Below are 19157 nucleotides of genomic sequence, written 5' to 3'. Positions count from 1 at the left end.
CATTTTCTTAATCTGGTCTATCATTGATGGACATTTGGGTTGGTTCCAAGTGTTTGCTTTTGTGAATATTGCCACAGTAAACATACATGTGCATGTGTCTTTATAGTAGCATGATTTATAATCCTTTGGGTATATACCTAGTAATGGGATTGCTGGGTCAAATGGTATTTCTAGTTCTGGATTCTTAAGGGATTCCACACTGTCTTCCACAATGGTTGAACTAATTTACACTCCCACCAGCAGTGTTAAGTGTTCCTATTTCTCCACATCCTCTCCAGCATCTGTTGTTTCCTGTCTTTTTAATGATTGCCATTCTAACTGGCGTGAGATGGTATCTTCATTGTGGTTTTGATTTGCATTTCTCTGATGACCAGTGATGATGAGCACTTTTCCATGTGTCTGTTGGCTACATAGATGTCTTCCTTTGTGAAGTGTCTGTTCATATCCTTTGCCCGCTTTTTGACGGGGTTGTTTGTTTTTTCCTTGTAAATGTGTTTGAGTTCTTTGTGGATTCTGGATATTATCCCTTTGTCAGATGGGTAGATTGCAGAATTTTTCTCCCATTCGGTAGGTTGCCCATTCGCTCTGATGGTAGTTTCTTTTGCCTCGCAGAAGCTCTTTAGTTTGATTAGATCCCATTTGTCACTTTTGGCTTTTGTTGCCATTGCTTTTGGTATTTTAGTCATGAAGTCTTTGCCTAGGTTTTCTTCTAGGATTTTTATGGTTTTAGGTCTAACATTTAAGTCTTTAATCCATCTTGAATTAATTTTTGTATAAGGTGTAAGGAAGGGATCCAGTTTCAGCTTTCTACACATATGGCTAGCCAGTTTTCCCAGCACCATTTATTAAATAGGGAATCCTTTCCCCATTTCTTGTTTTTGTCATGTTTGTCAAAGATCAGATGGTTGTAGATGTGTGGTGTTATTTCTGAGGGCTCTGTTCTGTTCCATTGGTCTATATCTCTGTTTTGGTGCTGGTACCATGCTGTTTTGGTTACTGTAGCGTTGTGGTATAGTTTGAAGTCAGGTAGTGTGATGCCTCCAGCTTTGTTCTTTTTGCTTAGGATTGTCTTGGTAATTCAGGCTCTTTTTTGGTTCCATATGAAATTTAAAGTAGTTTTTTCCAATTCTGTGAAGAAAATCATTGGTAGCTTGATGGGGATGGCATTGAATCTATAAATTACCTTGGGCAGTATGGCTATTTTCATGATATTGATTCTTCCTATCCATGAGCATGGTATGTTCTTCCATTTGTTTGTGTCCTCTTTTATTTCCTTGAGCAGTGGTTTGTAGCTTTCCTTGCAGAGGTCCTTCACATTCCTTGTAAGTTGGATTCCTAGGTATTTTATTCTCTTTGAAGCAATTGTGAATGGGAGTTCACTCATAATTTGGCTCTCTGTTTTTCTGTTATTGGTGTATAGGAGTGCTTGTGAATTTTGCACATTGATTTTGTATCCTGAGACTTTGCTGAAGTTGCTTATCAGCTTAAGGAGATTTTGGGCTGAGACGATGGGATTTTTGAAATATCCAATCATGTCATCTGCAAAGAGGGACAATTTGACTTGCTCTTTTCCTAATTGAGTACCCTTTATTTCTTTCTCTTGCCTAATTGCCCTGGCCAGAACTTCCATCTCTATGTTGAATAGCAGTGGTGAGAGAGGGCATCCTTGTCGTGTGCTGGTTTTCAAAGGGAATGCTTCCAGTTTTTGCCCATTCAGTGTGATATTGGCTGTGGGTTTGTCATAAATAGCTCTTATTATTTTGAGATACGTTCCGTCAATACCTAATTTATTGAGAGTTTTTAGCATGAAGGGCTGTTGAATTTTGTCGAAGGCCTTTTCTGCATCTGTTGATATAATCGTGATTTTTGTCGTTGGTTCTGTTTATGTGATGGATTATGTTTATTGATTTGAGTATGTTGAACCAGCCTTGTATCCCAGGGATGAAGCTGACCTGATTGTGGTGATAAGCTTTTTGATATGCTGCTGTATTTGGTTTGCCAGTATTTTATTGAGAATTTTTGCATCGATGTTTATCAGGGATATTGGTCTAAAGTTCTCTTTTTTGTGTGTGTGTGTCTCTGCCAGGCTTTGGTGTCAGGATGATGTTGGCCTCATAAAATGAGTTAGGGAGGATTCCCTCTTTTTATTGATTGGAATAGTTTCAGAAGGAATGGTACAAGCTCCTCTTTGTACCTCTGGTAGATTTCGGCTGTGAATCTGTCTGGCCCTGGACTTTTTTTGATTGGTAGGCTATTAATTATTGCCTCAATTTCAGAGCCTGTTATTGGTCTATTCAGAGATTCAACTTCTTCCTGGTTTAGTCTTGGGAGGGTATATGTGTTCAGGAATTTATCGATTTCTTCTAGGTTTTCTAGTTTATTTGCTTAGAAATGTTTATAGTATTTTCTGATGGTAGTTTGTATTTCTGTGGGATTGGTGGTGACATCCCCTTTATCATTTTTTACTGCATCTATTTGATTCTTCTCTCTTTTCTTCTTTATTAGTCTTGCTAGCCATCTCTCAATTTTGTTGATCTTTTTTTAAAAAAAGCAGCTCCTGGATTCATTGATTTTTTTGTGTGTGAAGGGATTTTTGTGTCTCTATCTCTTTCAGTTCTGCTCTAATCTTAGTTATTTCTTGCCTTGTGCTAGCCTTTGAGTTTGTTTGCTCTTGCTTCTCTAGTTCTTTTAATTATGATGTTAGGGTGTTGATTTTAGATCTTTCCTGCTTTCTCTTGTGGGCATTTAGTGCTATAAATTTCCCTCTATGCACTGCTTTAAATGTGCCCCAGAGACTCTGGTATGTTGTGTCTTTGTTCTCATTTGTTTCAGAGAACATCTTTATTTCTGCCTTCATTTCGTTATTTACCCAGTAGTCATTCAGGAGCAAGTTGTTCAGTTTCTACATAGTTGTGCAGTTTTGAGTGAGTTTCTTAATCCTGAGTTCTAATTTAATTGCACTGTGGTCTGAGAGACAGTTTGTTTTGATTTCTGTTATTTTACATTTGCTGAGGAATGCTTTACTTCCAGTTATGTGGTCAATTTTAGAATAAGTGCGATGTGGTGCTGAGAAGAATGTATATTCTGTTGATTTGGGGTGGAGAGTTCTGCAGATGTCTATTAGGTCCACTTGGTGCGGAGCTGAGTTCAATTCCTGGATATCCTTGTTAACCTTCTGTCTCGTTAATCTGTAATATCGACAGTGGGATGTTAAAGTCTCCCATTATTATTGTGTGTGAGTCTAAGTCTCTTTGTTGGTCTCTAAGGGCTTGCTTTATAAATCTGGGTGCTTGTGTATTGGGTGCATATATATTTAGGATAGTTAGCTTTTCTCATTGAATTGATCCTTTTACCATTATGTAATGGCCTTCTTTGTCTTTTTTGATCTTTGTTGGTTTAAAGTCTGTTTTATCAGAGACTAGGATTGCAATCCCTGCTTTTTTTTTTGCTTTCCATTTGCTTGGTAGATCTTCCTCCATCCCTTTATTTTGAGCCTGTGTCTGTCTTTGCACATGAGATGGGTCTCCTGAATACAGCACACTGACGGATCTTTACCCACTTTGCCAGTCTGTGTCTTTTAATTGGGACATTTAGCCAATTTACATTTAAGGTTAATATTGTCATGTGTGAATTTGATCCTGTCATTATGATGTTTGCTGGTTGTTTTGCCCGTTAATTGATGCAGTTTCTTCATAGCATCGATGGTCTTTACAATTTGGCATGTTTTTGCAGTGGCTGATATAGGTTGTTTCTTTCCATGTTTAGTGCTTCCTTCAAGGAGCCCTTGTAAGGCAGGCCTGGTGGTTGGCAAAACTCTCTCAGCATTTGCTTGTCTGTAAAGGATTTCATTTCTCTTTCACTTATGAAGCGTAGTTTGGCTGGATATGAAATTCTGGGTTGAAAATTCTTTTCTTTAAGAATGTTGAATATTGGCCTCTACTCTTTTCTGGCTTGTAGGGTTTCTGCCAAGAGGTCCGCTGTTAGTCTGATGGGCTTCCCTTTGTGGGTAACTCGACCTTTCTCTCTGGCTGCCCTTAACATTTTTTCCTTCATTTCAACTTTGGGGAATCTGACAATTACATGTCTTGGGGTTGCTCTTCTCAAGGTGTATCTTTGTGGAGTTCTCTGTGTTTCCTGAATTTGAATGTTGGCCTGCCTTGCTAGGTGGGGGAAGTTCTCCTGGACAATATCCTGCAGAGTGTTTTGCAACTTGGTTCCATTCTCCCCATCACTTTCAAGTACACCAATCAAACGTAGGTTTGGTGTTTTCAATAGTCCCATATTTCTTGGAGGCTTTGTTCGTTTATTTTTACTCTTTTTTCTCTAACCATGTCTTCTTGCTTTATTTCATTAATTAATTTGATCTTCAATCACTGATGCCCTTTCTTCCACTTGATCGAATCAGCTATTGAAGCCTCTGCATGTGTCACGAAGTACTCATGCCATGGTTTTTAGCTCCATCAGGTCATTTAAGGTCTTCTCTACACTGTTTATTCTAGTTAGCCATTCATCTAACCTTTATTCAAGGTTTTTAGCTTCCTTGCGATGGGTTTGAACATGCTCCTTTAGCTCAGAGAAGTTTGTTATTACCCACTTTATGAAGTCTACTTCTGTCAGCTCGTCAAAGTCATTCTACTTCCAGCTTTGTTCCATTGCTGGCAAGGAGCTGTGACCCTTTGGAGAAGAGGCACTCTGATTTTTAGAATTTTCAGCTTTTCTGCTTTGGTTTCTCCCCATCTTTTTGGTTTTATCTACCTTTGGTCTTTGATGTTGGTGACCTACAGATGGGGTTTTGGTGTAGATGTCCTTTTTGTTGATGTTGATGCTATTCCTTTCTGTTTGTTGGTTTTCCTTCTAATAGGTCCCTCAGCTGCAGGAGTTTGCTGGAGGTCCACTCCAGACCCTGTTTGCCTGGGTATCACCAGCGGAGGCTGCAGAACAGCAAGTACTGCAGAACAGCAAATATTGCTGCCTGATCCTTCCTCTGGAAGCTTCGTCCCAGAGGGGCATCCACCTATATGAGGTGTCTGTCGGCCCTTACTGTGAGGTGTCTCCCAGTTAGGCTACACGGGGGTCAGAGACCTACTTGAGGAGGCAGTCTGTCCATTCTCAGAGCTCAAATGCCATGTTGGGAGAACCACTGCTCTCTTCAGAGCTGTCAGACAGGGACGTTTAACTCTCCCGAAGTTGTCTGCTGCCTTTTTCTCAGCTAAGCCCTGGCCACTGAGGCAGAGTCTAGAGGCAGTAGGCCTTGCTGAGCTGCGGTGGGCTTTGCCCAGTTTGAGCTTCCCAGCCGCTTTGTTTACCTACTCAAGCCTCAGTAATGGCAAACGCCCCTTCCCCAACCAGGCTGCTGCCTTGAAGTTTGATCTCAGACTGCTGCACTAGCAATGAGCAAGGCTCTGTGGGCATGGGGCCCACCAAGCCAGGCACGGGAGAGTATCTCCTTGTTTGCCGGTTGCTGAGACCTTCGGAAAAGCACAGTATTCGGGTGGGAGTGTCCCATTTTTCCAGGTACAGTCTGTCACGGCTTCTCTTGGCTAGGAAAGGGAGATCCCCCGACTCCTTGGCTTCCCGGGTGAGGCGACACCTTCAGCTCGCTCTCTGTGGGCTGCACCCACTGTCCAGTCAGTCCCAGTGAGATGAACCAGGTACCTCAGTTGGAAATGTGGATATTACCCATCTTCTGCATCAATCACGCTGGGAGCTGCAAACCAGAGCTGTTCCTATTCAGCCATCTTGTATTTTATTTTAGTTTTTGAGACAGGGTCTCATTCTGTCACCCAGCTGGAGTGTAGTGTTGCAGTCATGGCTCACTGCTGCCTCAACGTTCTGGGTTTAACCAATCCTTCCACCTCAGTGCTCCTGGTAGCTGGGACCATAGGTTTGCACCACCATGCCTGGCTTATTTTTTTTTTTTTTTAGAGATAGGGTCTTGTCATTTTGCCCAGTTTGGTCTCAAAGTCTTGGACTCAAGTGTTCCTTCTCCCTCAGCCTCCCAAAGTGCTGGGATTATAGGCATGAGCCACTGTCCCTGGCCCTAGTTCCATGGTTTTAAATTCCACCTACATACTAATAACTCTTCAGATTCTATCTGTAACCTGACCTCGTTTGTAAACTCCAGGTTGGTCTCTCTTTGGACATCTGAAAAGGATCTCAGACTTAACACAGCCAAGTGGGTCTCTTGATGCCCAGGCTTCCCCCCTTTCTCTACATTGCATGGAGCCATCTCATGCTTCAGGTTTTAGTTGACGTGTATCTCCCCAGAGAAGCCTTATCTGCCCACCTCACCCTCTCCCTGTCCATTATCTGTTGTATCATCCTGTTTTATTTTTTGCAGAGCAGTTGTTAGTCACTCTTTTTTCTTTGGTTGTGTGTGCGTACATACACACACACACACACATATATGTATATATGTATGTATGTATTCTGTTTATGTTCCCTAGAAAAGTTTCTGGAGGGCAGAGACTTTGCCTTTGTTCACTGTTTTATCTCCTTTTCTTAGAATGGTGGCCAGAACATAGAGGGTAGTCAGTAACTATTTAACCCCGTTATCTTCCGCCAGATTTGTAGATTCAAATTCTCAGCTGTTTTTAGAAGATTCCTAAACCTTCTTAGCCTTGACTTCCTTAGTGCTAATGTTGCAGCTTTTGTAGTTTGGCAAGTGGGAGGAAATGGCACACTGGCCTTTTCTCCCCGGTTGCTTGGTGAGCGGGAGGGAGGGTTGCAGTGTAAGGATGCTTTTGGTGCTGTTTCACCAGCTGGAGATCTCTGTGGCTGTTGTGCCCTTTGCCTGGGGCCTCGTTCCACCGAGCTCACTCCGCCCACTCAGCCTGGCAGGCTGTGCTTGGCTTGTGCCTTGATCTGGATCTTGTGCCCGCTGAGGGATCTATGCTCAGCCCGTGGCTCCACTGGGTGTGTTGCCAGCAGCTTCTGCATTGGGTGTCGTCATTTAGATGAGGGGAATGTGGGTGGTGCCCGAAAACTCAGAGATGTCAGCAATGACGGAGTCCCAAGGGGTGTTACAACTGTCACCCAGGGAGTCCCAAGATCTGACCTCCCAAGAAATGTTGCAGCTTTCTGTTGTTCCCGCCACCTGCAGCTTGGTGAACAGGGGCATGTTACAGCTCATTTGGTCCCACCACCTGCAGTTCAGTGAACGGGTGTGCGTTACAGGTTGGCGTATCCTGGGTTCTTGTCCCACGACCAAGAGGAATAAGAGGAATAAGGTACATGGACACTGGAGAGTGAGTAGGGTGGAGAAGAATTCTGTTGAGCGACAGAAGGAAAGCTCTCAACGGAGAGGGGGCCCAAGAGTGATTAGCCCTCTGTTTAAGAGGGGACCCAAAAGAGGTTTGCCATCTGTGGGGGCTGGGTTTGGGATTTTTATGGGCTCAGAATGGGGGAGTGTGTGCTGATTGGTTCACGAGTGGGCTTGGAAAAAGCACCATTTAATTGCGTAAAAGGCATCGAGGAAGTTCTCACTCTGGTTGTGGACTCTACCTGGAACTGGCAGCTCAGTTTTCAGGCTATAAACTGTCTTTGGTTTGAAGGTTGGGTTTCACAGGGACCCATCCCTGTCTGCCTAGGAATTTGTCTGTCTCCAGTTGCTGTCACTAATCCACACATTGCACTGTCTCTTGGATTCATCGAGATGTCTTTCTGTTGTCTCAATCTCAGTATGTTGACTCTATCTTCTTCCCCAAAGCCTTTTTTCTTCCCCACACCTTTAAAAATTTTTCATAAATATTTCCATCTACCCTGCAGTTCACCTCCCTTCTGCCTTCTTATTCAATATGTTATTACTTGTTCTTACCTTCTTCATAGTTCCTGTGTCTTTCTCCATTATCCAGCCATGATCTTGCTTCAGGCCTATTTTGCAAGCTCTTATCTGTCTCCACTCTGTCTAGGTAATGGTTTTTGGCTCCATAGCTTTAAATACCATCCACATTCTGATCATTCCTGAGAGTCTGTCTTCATCCTGACCACACTCTTGAACTCCAGTTTAGTTGTGGGCTTCTATGATAACACACTATCTGATTTTTGTCTTACATTTTGACTACACATTCTCAATCTTATTTTCTGGATCTTCATTCTCTACTAGACTCTATATTGTAGTGTCCTAGGATTTTGTCCTTGACTCTCCTCTGTGTATCTTCCCAGCTTCCAGCTTGGTCTGCTACCCTGATGCTCATCTTTATCAAATGCAATCAAGTCGTGCACTGCTTTGCTTAAAGTTCCTCAGAGGCTCCCTGCTGCCTCTGAAGTCCAAATTCTTTATCGTGGGCAAAGGCATTAAGAATGAGCCCCCTGTGTGTTTCCATTTGTGCCTCTCCTCCAAAGGATCTAGAAGACCGTTATCTCTCCTTGTGGTCCCTCAACACAGAAGGCTGGGCTGTTGCTCATGCTATTTTCTTGGTGCACAGTTTTCTTTTCCCTTACTTCTTACCTCCCCTGTAAACATTTGCTCATTTAAAAAGATGAGTCAGTGGCCCCCTTTTCAGGGAAGTCTTCCTTGATACATTCAGGCTGGAGTAAGCAATTCCTTCTCTGTGTTCTCCTAGCAGTTTATTAGCTTCATTATAATACTTGGTTCATTTATCCAACAGTTATTTATTGCTTGCTTGCTATATTCTGGAAACCATTCTAGGCATTGGGATTAGAATGGTAAACAAGACAGATAAGGTCCTTATTTTCAAGGAGTCTACATTACAGAGCGGAGGAAAGTGGAAAAAAAAAAAAAACAAGTAAACCAACTATTATTTTAGACAGTGATTAGTGGTACTAAGATAAAATAAAACCAGACAGTGTGGTAATATGATGGTGTGTGTGTGGTGTGGGGAGGGGGAATGGTTGTGACACTTGAGAGTGAGTGAGGTCCAGTTTGAGTTGAGACTTGAAAGATTCTAGAAGGAGCCAGCCATACAGAGATCTGCAAGAGGTACATTCTAGGCAAAAGGAACAGTTAAGTACAAAGACCTTGGAGCTAGAGTGAGCTTGGCATATTTAAGGAGCAGATGCAGCCTAGTGAGCCAGGAGCATAATGTGCAGGGGAAAGGAAGGAGTTTTGTCTGACATAAGACCCAAGAGGTAGACGGGGCCAGGTCATGTAGGGCCTTATAGGTAAGATGTGTCAATTTTAAGTATAGCAGGAAGCCATTGGAAGAGTTTTATGTGAGGGAGTGACATGGAACTGATTCATGTCAAGAATTATTACCCTGGTTTATAATGAGCAGAATTCTAGGAGGACAAGATTAACAGCAGAGACCAATTAGGAGTTGTTATCTACTGCAAATGAAAATTGTTGGCACCTTGGATTACCACTGTTACCTACTGCAAACGAAAAATGTTGGTACCTTGGATTACTGTGGTATTTGTAGTATCCATGGAGAGAAGTGGAGTGATGTGGGATGTATTTTGAATGACAAGACTTGCTGATGGGTTGAATGTGTTGGGCTTAGGGAAGGATGGAATCAGGAAAAGGCCCCCTTGACTTTTCTTGAGTAACTTTGTGGATGGTGGTGCCATTTACCTACTGTGGATGACTAGTGGTGGTGGTAATGGTGGTGATGAGAAAGTTCTATGGAGGAGGAATCAAAAGTTATTTTAAGTTGGATATGCCTCTTAAGACATGAAAGTGTGGATGACCAGGAGAAAGTTGGATATATGGTTCTAAAGGTCAAGGATGGAGATTGATATGGGGAGTCACCAACTTACTCATGGTATTTGAAAGCTATATGTCTGGGTAAAATAACCTGAGTCAGAGAGTAGAAGAGGGCCAAGGGTGGGTTCTTGGACATTGTAGAGTTTAGAGGTCTGATAGAGGAGGAGAGGTGGGGCGGGAAGAAAGACTATAGATGATAGTAGGAGGAATATTTCAAGAAGGAAATGAACTGTATCATGTTACTTTGAGTTCCAGTAAGATGAAGGCACATATGTGAACACTGGATTTGACTCTGGAGTTCACTGTGACCATGGTAAAAGCACCTTTAGGGTATTCAAGTGAGGAGAAGATGGATCTTAGTTCATTACTCTATTTAGCTGCTTACGTATCTGTCTCCTCCTTTATGTGCTAGTCCTTAGTTTATTTCTAAGGCTTAGCATATAAATAGATGGTGAATAAATGTTTGCCTGCAGGTTTTAGTTTTACAATGCAGTTTAAAGAATAATTTATTGTTTTACCCTTATGTAGAATGCTTTCCTAGTGTTGGCCCTTGCCACTAGTTTGTGTCAGTTCAAGGAATATAATCATGTGACTAATAACTTAAAATGTGATGAGAAAGGCAAATTCATGTTAGCAGAGATTTTTAGTGCAACTTGAAGCCATCATGCTGTAGTGGAGAAGGGCCATTCTTTGATTTGGAAGGCCTGTCTCAGGCTTTGACTGTGCCATTTAGCCCCTGAGAAGGGAGCTGGGGGCAAGTTCCTTACAGTCTCTGGATCGCAGTTCCTTGGCTGTCATAAATGTACAATATTAACAAATTCCTCTTATAAGATTTTTGTGAGCAGCAAATGAATAAATGCAATTAACATCCTTTGTAAGTAAAAAGATACTCTGTAAGTGCAATTTTTAAAGAATAATTGAATTATCCATTTCATTACTAACTTATATTAGATCAGAGTGTCATGAAATTCATATTTAACTGTGGCATATAAATTGCAAGAATTTGGGTGAGGACGCAGGTCACTGGAAAATGTGATACTTTTTTTGTTTGTTTGTTTTTGAGACAGAGTCTAACTTTGTCGCCTAGGCTGGAGTGCAGTGGTGTGATTTTAGCTCACTGCAACCTCCACCTCCCAGGTTCAAATGGTTCTCCTGCCTCAGCCTCCCGAGTAGCTGGGATTACAGGCGTGTGCCACCACGCTCAGCTAATTTTTGTATTTTTAGTAGAGACGGGATTTCACCATGTTGGTCAGGCTGGTCTTGAACTCCTGACCTCAGGTGACCCACCCTTCTCGGCCTCCCAGAGTGCTGGGATTACAGGCATGAGCCGCCGCGCCCAGCCAATGTGATACTTTTTAAGAAACATATAGGAAATTAATTTCTTTTGCCTTTGTTCTCTTATCTTTCCCAGATAAGTTTAATCATTCTGTTAGAACCAAAGAGTAGGCTCTTTTACTTCGAGATCTAGCAATCAAATCTAGCTAGTAGTCTTTTTACCCCCAGGATTGTGTATGTATGAAGGAATAAAGTGTAGTTAGTATTACTTGTGTTTTTTCCTTTTTTTTTTAAGTGATTAAGTAAATACATTTATTAACTCAGTTTGACACCCTTTCTCATGGTGATTACAGTTTTCTTTTTTTCCGTAGGAGATATCAAGACCCCTAGTAGATGCCTAAAACTGTGATATTTCTGAACCCTTCCATATGCATTTTTTTTTCCTGTACATACATAACCTATGATAAAGTTTAATTTATAAATTGGGCCAGTAAGAGAGTAACAACAATAACTAATTAGAAAAAAGAACAATTATAAAAATATACTGTCATGGAAATTATGTGAATGTGGTCTCTCTCTCAAAATATCTTAATATTTTTGGACCGCAGTTGACCATAGCTAACTGAAATTGCTGAAACTGCAGATAAGGGGGGACTGCTGTACTCATTTTATTTTTATTTCTAGGGTAAAAATCATGGTAAGAAACTCCGAAATTACTATGCAGCAAATAGCTGTCCTCCTCCTGCTAGAATGAGCAATATGGTCGAGCCTGCAGCTACTCCAGTTGTTCCAGTCCCTCCGCAGGTGAGACACATATATCAGGGTGAAGCAGCATTAGGGTGGAAGCTGTAGTATGCACAAATGATTATGGATGACATTTGTCGTCCATGTGTCCATCAGGGTACAGTTGGGAAAATAATCCTGAAAGATGCTGCTTGGTACTTTTAACTCCTTGAACTACAGTGCTGGATTTAATGCAGGCCATTGTTACATGATTCTTTATACATTTCTTAAAATTCTGGGCTAAATGGGCCGAGCCCAGTGGCTCATTCCTGTAATCCCAGCACTTTGGGAGGCCGAGACGGGCGAATCACAAGGTCAAGAGATCAAGACCATCCTGGCTAACGTGATGAAACCCTGTCTCTATTAAAAATACAGACAATTAGCCAGGCGTGGTGGCGGGCACCTGTAGTCCCAGCTACTCAGGAGGCTGAGGCAGGAGAATGGCGTGAACCCGGGAGGCGGAGCTTGCAGTGAGCCAAGATCGCGCCACTGCACTCCAGCCTGGGCAACGGTGCAAGACTCCATCTCAAAAAAAAAAAAAAAAAAAAAAAAATTCTGGGCTAAATGATTCTGAATGTCTAGGCTAACCCCAAAATGAAGAGATTTTCAAACATGTGTTCCTTTATTGCAGTTCATCTCATTTATTTCAGATTTTGTCTTCCAGTTGCAAAATTAGTTTTTTGAGATTGCTTATTACTTACCTCTATGCAGAGAGCCTGTATAAACATGTTTTGGACCTTGCTATTATGAAACAGACTTGAAAACCAAGTTCTTTTGCTCTTTGGAAGATAGAACAGGTGATTTAGGCAAGATATTCCTGTACCTTAATTATCTCTGAAACATAGAGTCTACTTCTTAATCTGTGTTTGAAGTGTTATATATCTGTAAAACAATACAGTGGTCATAAATAATAATAGTTATAATTGAGTACATATCGTGCCAGACACTGTGCTGAGAATGTTTCATACGTTGTTTCATTCAGGGCTGAGACTTCAGTGAGGTGATGGATGCACTAAACTTGGGCATACAATTTAAGAAGGAGCCAAAAAACTCAGTAATCAAGATAGATATTTAATGTAACATTTTAGAAATATAAAACTGATGTAAAATAGTAGTGAACAAAACATTAAAAACTTAAGTATTACTGATTTTCCTTTTGTCCCAGGCTGCAATATGACTTGGCATGGCTCTGTTACTGATTCTGAATGTAAAATTTTGGTATTTTATTAATCATTAATTTTTTTGCATTAAATTTAATTTTTTAAGCCAGGTGTGGTGGCGCATGCTGGTAGTCTCAGCTACTTGGGAGGCTGAGGCACAAGAATCACTTGAACCTGGGGGGTGGAGGTTGCAGTGAGCCAAGATTGTGCCACTTCATTCCAGTCTGGGCGACAGAGCGAGACTGTCTCAAAAAAATAAAAAGAAAATTTAATTTAAAAAATACTCCATTAAAGTATTATTTGTCTTAATTACTGAGTTTTTTTTTGATGCTCTGTTAAATTCTGAACCCAAGACAAGTGTCTCACTTGCTTCATTTTAGTCCCAGGTCCTGACCTCATTTAATGCTTTCAACAACTTAGAGGTATTGGCCATATTACTCAAATTGGTGTCCATGGTCCGGTAGTATCAGCCTCACTGGAAGTTTATTAGAAGCTTAGATGAGCTAAGTAACTTTCCATGATGCTACATGTTTTCTAAAGTGGTGGAACAAGAATTTCTTTCTTTTTTTCTTTGTTTTTTTGAGATGAAGTTTTGCTCTTGTTGCCCAGACTAGAGTGCAATGGCGTGATCTTGGCTTACTGCAACCTCCGTCTCCTGGATTCAAGGGATTCTCCTGCCTCAACCTCCCGAGTAGCTGGGATTCCAGGTGCCCACCACCACACCCAGCTAATTTTTGTTATTTTTAGTAGAGGCAGGGTTTCGTCATGTTGGCCAGGCTAGTCTTGAACTCCTGACTTCAGGTGATCCACCTACCTTGGCCTCCCAAGGTGCTGGGACTACAGGCATGAGCTACCGCACCTGGCCCAAGAATTTCTTTTGATCTTAGACCTTTACTCCTAACCAGCTTGTATCATTTTACTTTTCTGAGTGTTAGTTTTTAGTACTTAAAAGTGTGGGTAGCAATTCTGGCTGTTCGGGATTTGTGGGGAAAACGAGATATATAAAAAACCAAATCAGAGAACAAGAAGATACCCAGAGAGATCTTCAAGCTGCATAGTTTTCCTGTCACTGGTTTCTGAAGGCTGCTCTGGAATTGAATAGCTGCCCCCCGCAGTGGGGGCTGTTTTCAGTGGGCTCCACCCTCCTGGGCAGGCAGCCTAAGCCTTTCTTTATAGCACACCCCAGAAAAATCTTCCCTTCCAAGTGAAATGATGCTATTTTCTGCAACTGTTCCTGATATATATGGTTTCCAGATCTTTATCGTGTACTATATTATTCTCTTTTGGCCAAAACCTAGTGTGTCATTTTTTTTGGTTAACCTAATATTTACTGAGTGCCTACTACCTTCTGGGCCCTCTGTTAGGCTCTCTTTAACATGTTATTCCTCAACCTGAATACAGTTGTCTGGATTTGCTACTCATTTTTAGTTTTTTCCTGATTATATCTAGCTTGTTTGTAGACTCTTTGAGGACAGGGGCTCTTTTTAAAAAAATATATGACTACATATCCCTTCTGGACTAGACAGCAATCCTAATAAATAGTTAAAAGTCAGTAAATGCTTATTGATGGATTCTGCATAGACTTTACTCTTTCCCGAAATGTGGTTTTAGGCCTTACCTATTTACCCATGACTTACTGTCCTAAATCTAAGGTTTTAAAACTCTTTTAAAAAATGTCTTCAGTGGCGACAGCAATGAGCCATTCACTAATTGGGTACCTGTGTGATTATAATGCAAAACCATGATTAAGTATCTCCCAGCCTTTTTGTTTTCCTGGAATGAATTGTTTTCCTGATGAAGCTTAATGCTTGTGGTCATGCCATATCCTTTGGTGGTTTTTCAGCTCTTAGAAAGACCTTTGAGGAGAAGGAGGAAGCTCCATATTTTTTTAACCTTGTTTCTTTTTGTGTCTTTGATGTCAGATGGGCTCCTTTAAGCCAGGAGGCCGAGTGATCCTGGCCACAGAGAATGATTACTGTAAGCTCTGTGACGCCTCCTTCAGTTCCCCGGCTGTGGCTCAGGCTCACTATCAAGGGAAGAATCATGCCAAGAGGCTGCGGCTGGCGGAAGCTCAGAGTAACTCATTCTCGTAGGTATTGCCATTTTCTCTGAGGCCAAAGTGTTATGTGAGATTGATTGTCTTTAAAGAAAAAGAGTAGAAAGGGATTCTTGTTTAGAAGACTCACTCTTTTTTAAACTTCTTTTCTCCAGGGAATCCTCAGAGCTGGGTCAACGGCGGGCCAGGAAAGAAGGGAATGAGTTTAAGATGATGCCTAACAGGAGAAATATGTATACAGTACAGAATAATTCAGGTATCTTGTCTGTTTCCACATGCCTTGGCGACATTCTGTACATAGTTTCCTTTGTTTTTGTTTCTTTTAATGATAATAGATAGCCCTGAGAATTTGGAGTTAAGTCTGTGTTTTATTGAATTAGTCTAGGCTGGTGTGTATTTCAGGTCTCATTTATTTTATTTATTCTTATAAATACTAAATATATTATTTATTTTGGTTTTACACCATAGTCTATGTTTTAGGATCTCTTAACATTGTCCCTTTATGTTTGTTTATATTTGCCAGCTGAGAAATATAAAAGGCATGATAAAAATGGGCTACTTGGTTTAAAGTTGTACCATGTTAAAAAAAAAAAAAAGATTCTAAAGCAGTGGTTTTTAACCAGGCTAGTGAAACAGAATTACCCGAGGAGTCTTTACAAAATGCCTGAACCATGACTTAAGAGATTTTCAACGAGTAAATTTGGAGTGGGACCCAGACATATGTGTGTTTTGAAAGTGCTTACTTGATGCTTCTGATATACACATTTAGTTCACAAACACTGATTTATAGGAATAAATTCTGCATTTTCTGATAGTCTTCAGTAGGGAGAGTGGGCTGAGTCGTCCCTCACCCTCCCCTCTACTTCAGCATCTGATTCATGCACATGCCCGCAGAGGTCATTTACTTGAACAGTGAAAGAAATAGAAAACAGAGCTAACTGAAAAACCAGAGAGGCCTACTATAAAAAGGACATATAGCAAACACAATTCAGGCCAGGCGCCGGTGGCTCATGCCTGTAATCCCAGCACTTTGGGAGGCTGAGGTAGGTAGATCACCTGAGGTCAAGAGTTCGAGATCAGCCTGACCAACATGGTGAAACCCTCTGTCTACTGAAAGTACAAAATTAGCTGGGCATGGTGGCATGCGCCTGCAATCCCAGTTATTTGGGAGGCTGAGGCAGGAGAATCGCTTGAACCTGGAAGGTGGAGGCTACAGTGAGCTGAGATTGCACCACTGCACTCAGTCTGGGTGACAGAGCAAGATTCTGTCTCAAAAAAAAAAAAAAAAAAGGAAAAGCACAATTCATTATGATTAATAAAAGTCTAAACATGTATTAGTAATTATAATAAAAGTAAAATTACCAAAGTCCAAAAAATGTTAAATTGGATGAAAGAAATCTATCTGAAATGAAAGAAGCTGGGATAGCCGTATTAATATCAGAAAAATAAATTTTAGGATAGATTATGTTCTCTGACAGTGCAATGAATAGAATGAAATGAGATGTCAACAACAAAAATAGAAAAGCAAACACAATTTCCATTTGTTTGGGAATTTAAAAACACTTCTAAATAACTCATGGTTCAAAGAAACAGTTATACTGGAAATTAAAAATTCTTACAATGAAACAGTAATGAACATATATTAACACTTGTAGGATGCAGTGAAAGCAGTATTTTGAGAAAAGCATTACATAGATATTATTATAGTGGAAGTGAAAAGCAGAAAGTTAATGAACTCTAAGGGTCCAGCGTATGAGATCAGTAATGTAGAAAGAGGAAAATGAAATGATCAATAATGTCACCAACGCTTTTGCAGATTTCATTCTAGTCTCGTCATATATATGACTTCTTTAAAATAGAAATGGGATCCTAGTTTGGGATATTCATAGTTTATTTAATAGCATAAGAGTTTTCTATAGCATTATTATGTTTAGCAACTGCATAGTTTTCCATTGCATTCATTACCATATTTTCTTTAATCCTATTTTTGAATCTGTCCTTCCCCCTAAATTTTTGTTTTTATAATCATTGCTGAGGTAAACATATTGCTATTAAATCTCAGTGTGAAAATTCTTAATATTTTCTTAGGATAATTCTTACAAGTAGAATTTTTGGATTAATGGGGTAACATAAGCATAAGACTTCTGATATAATGCTTGGAAATTAAAGTATTTTTTAAAAGTGTATTCACTTTTTTAGAGACACAGCCATTTGGAATTTGGGTTTGACTCTATAGCAATTTTTCTGACAATAGTTGGAGGAATCATTTTATCTTTTTAGATCAAACCTGTGTAAGATTGTAATTTAAAAAATCCATTAACTTCACATTCACTTAAGGCTAAGAATCTGTGAATTTTGTAATTTGAACTTAGAATTACAAATTACAGTGATAATTGGTCAGGTTGTCATTCACTTAATGAATATTTTGAATATATTATTTTTATCTCTTGCTTTAGCAGGTCCTTACTTCAATCCCCGCTCTCGGCAGAGAATTCCACGTGATCTGGCCATGTGTGTTACTCCAAGTGGCCAGTTTTACTGTTCAATGTGTAATGTTGGGGCTGGCGAAGAGATGGAATTCCGGCAGCATTTAGAGAGCAAGCAACATAAGAGCAAGGTGTCGGAACAGCGGTACAGGAATGAGATGGAAAATCTGGGATATGTATAGTAATTATCACATTAAGATAGAGCAGCTCGCTCTGCCTGTTGTTTGCCTTTTGTCAACTTGCCCTGCTTTGTGGTCCTTTTGATATGAGTACATTCCTCTGCTTAATGTTAATACATGTAACCCATGGTGGTACCATAAGATGTCAAAACCTGGGGGTCCGGGGGCGGGGTGGGGGGAGGCGGGTGTGGAGAACGTGCTTCTCTTAGGTCATAACGCTTTTGCAGGGTCAATTGTGTTGAGCTGCTCATAGCATGTGACCTACCTACCCCATCAGAAATAACTTGCCCGAGTTCTGATCAACTGGTAGCCTGACTGCTTAGAATTTGACTATTTAAAAGTTTCATTTTCTTTTGCAATTTTAGTTTTGTGTACCGTTAAAGAATAGTATTGAATTCTTTTTAGATCACAGTAAAAATAGGTTGGCAGAGATTTCAGTTTCCCAGGGCTTAACCAGAACGACCACCTCAATGCATTGTCAGTAGAATACATTATTAGAAACTGTTAAGGTCTTTCCTGGGACATTTTTTTTCTGCCATTTTCTTTTGTAGTTGTAGTTTTATGTACTGTTAAAGAATTGTATTGAATTCTTTTTAGATCAAAGTAAAAATAGGTCAGCAGAGATTTCAGTTTCCCAGGGCTTAACCAGAACCGCCACCTCAATGCATTGTCAGTAGGATACATTATTATAAACTGTTAGGGTCTTTCCCAGGACATTTTTTTTTTCTGTATCATGTCTCCCCATCATTGAAATGCAAGTTTTGTTGAATTCAAATACTCCCACTGAGCTTGTATACTTCCAAACAGCTAAACTTGATTTCCAGTTGTGGATTTCATACATGTAATTGCTGCCTTCTTCCCTCCTCTTTTTCCCCCCTCATTGAATCAGCTTGTCTAACAAGCTCATTTTCATCCCCAGCTGTGCTGTGGGTTTTCCAAACCTCATATTTGAATATTCAATGAGTTTAAGATGGATATGATTTAAAAAAAATACATTTTCCAGTGGATTTTAGGAAACAAAGGTATGTTTGATTTTTCGATTTTAGAGTTACTTCTTCATTGATAGTAACATGCACTTATATCATGATCTAAACCATAAGTTCAGATTGCTTGACATTTTGTTTTGCCACTTTCTTTTTGGATAATCTGATTCTTACGCTTTACTTACATTTTCCTTTGTCTTGCCAGTCTGTTGGCCGTCCTGAAAAATATCACCACCTGCTGTTTCATATACAGAGAGGAATTTTTTAAAAAGCAAATAAAGTTTCACTGTCTTCGTTTCCAGTAGAAATATATACGAACTATGGTTTTACTCTTTGTAATTCAGCTTTCTTGAAGATACTAACAAGTATATGATAGATCACTTTGACATCTGATAATTATATCAGTATTATTATTTTCATTTTTTTGCATTTAAAATAAGAAGCTGTATGAACCCAGGAGGTGGAGGTTGCAGTGAGCCAAGATCATGCCACTGCACTCCAGCCTGGGCGACAGAGCAAGACTCCGTATCAGAAAGAAAAAAAAAAAAAAAAAAAAAAAGCTATAATGTGT

The 19157-nt window shown here is 40.3% G+C and overlaps 1 protein-coding gene across 7 annotated transcripts in view; it reads left to right on the top strand.

Moving 5' to 3' along the window:
- The window catches only part of ZMAT3 (zinc finger matrin-type 3), a 56402-nt gene extending 37508 nt beyond the window's left edge, over window positions 1–18894 (top strand). Inside the window, exons 3-6 of one of the 7 annotated variants that reach the window (XR_012430869.1) lie at window positions 11624–11743; window positions 14805–14975; window positions 15094–15194; window positions 17398–18894. Coding sequence is in view for 5 of the 7 variants with exons in the window: in XM_005546424.5 (XP_005546481.2) it covers window positions 11624–11743; window positions 14805–14971; window positions 15094–15194; window positions 17395–17606 (600 nt within the window). In the remaining 2 variants the exon portion in view is untranslated. Of the gene's footprint in view, window positions 1–11623; window positions 11744–14804; window positions 14976–15093; window positions 15195–17394 lie in introns of all 7 variants that reach the window. The other 6 variants (XR_012430868.1, XM_005546426.5, XM_005546424.5 and 3 more) reach the window with 6 other exon arrangements.
- The last annotated feature ends 263 nt before the right edge of the window (window positions 18895–19157 follow it).

The sequence above is a fragment of the Macaca fascicularis genome, chromosome 2 (genome assembly GCF_037993035.2).
Source record: "Macaca fascicularis isolate 582-1 chromosome 2, T2T-MFA8v1.1".
NCBI classification, from domain to species: Eukaryota; Metazoa; Chordata; class Mammalia; order Primates; family Cercopithecidae; genus Macaca; species Macaca fascicularis.
This window is presented reverse-complemented; position numbering and strand designations above follow the sequence as displayed.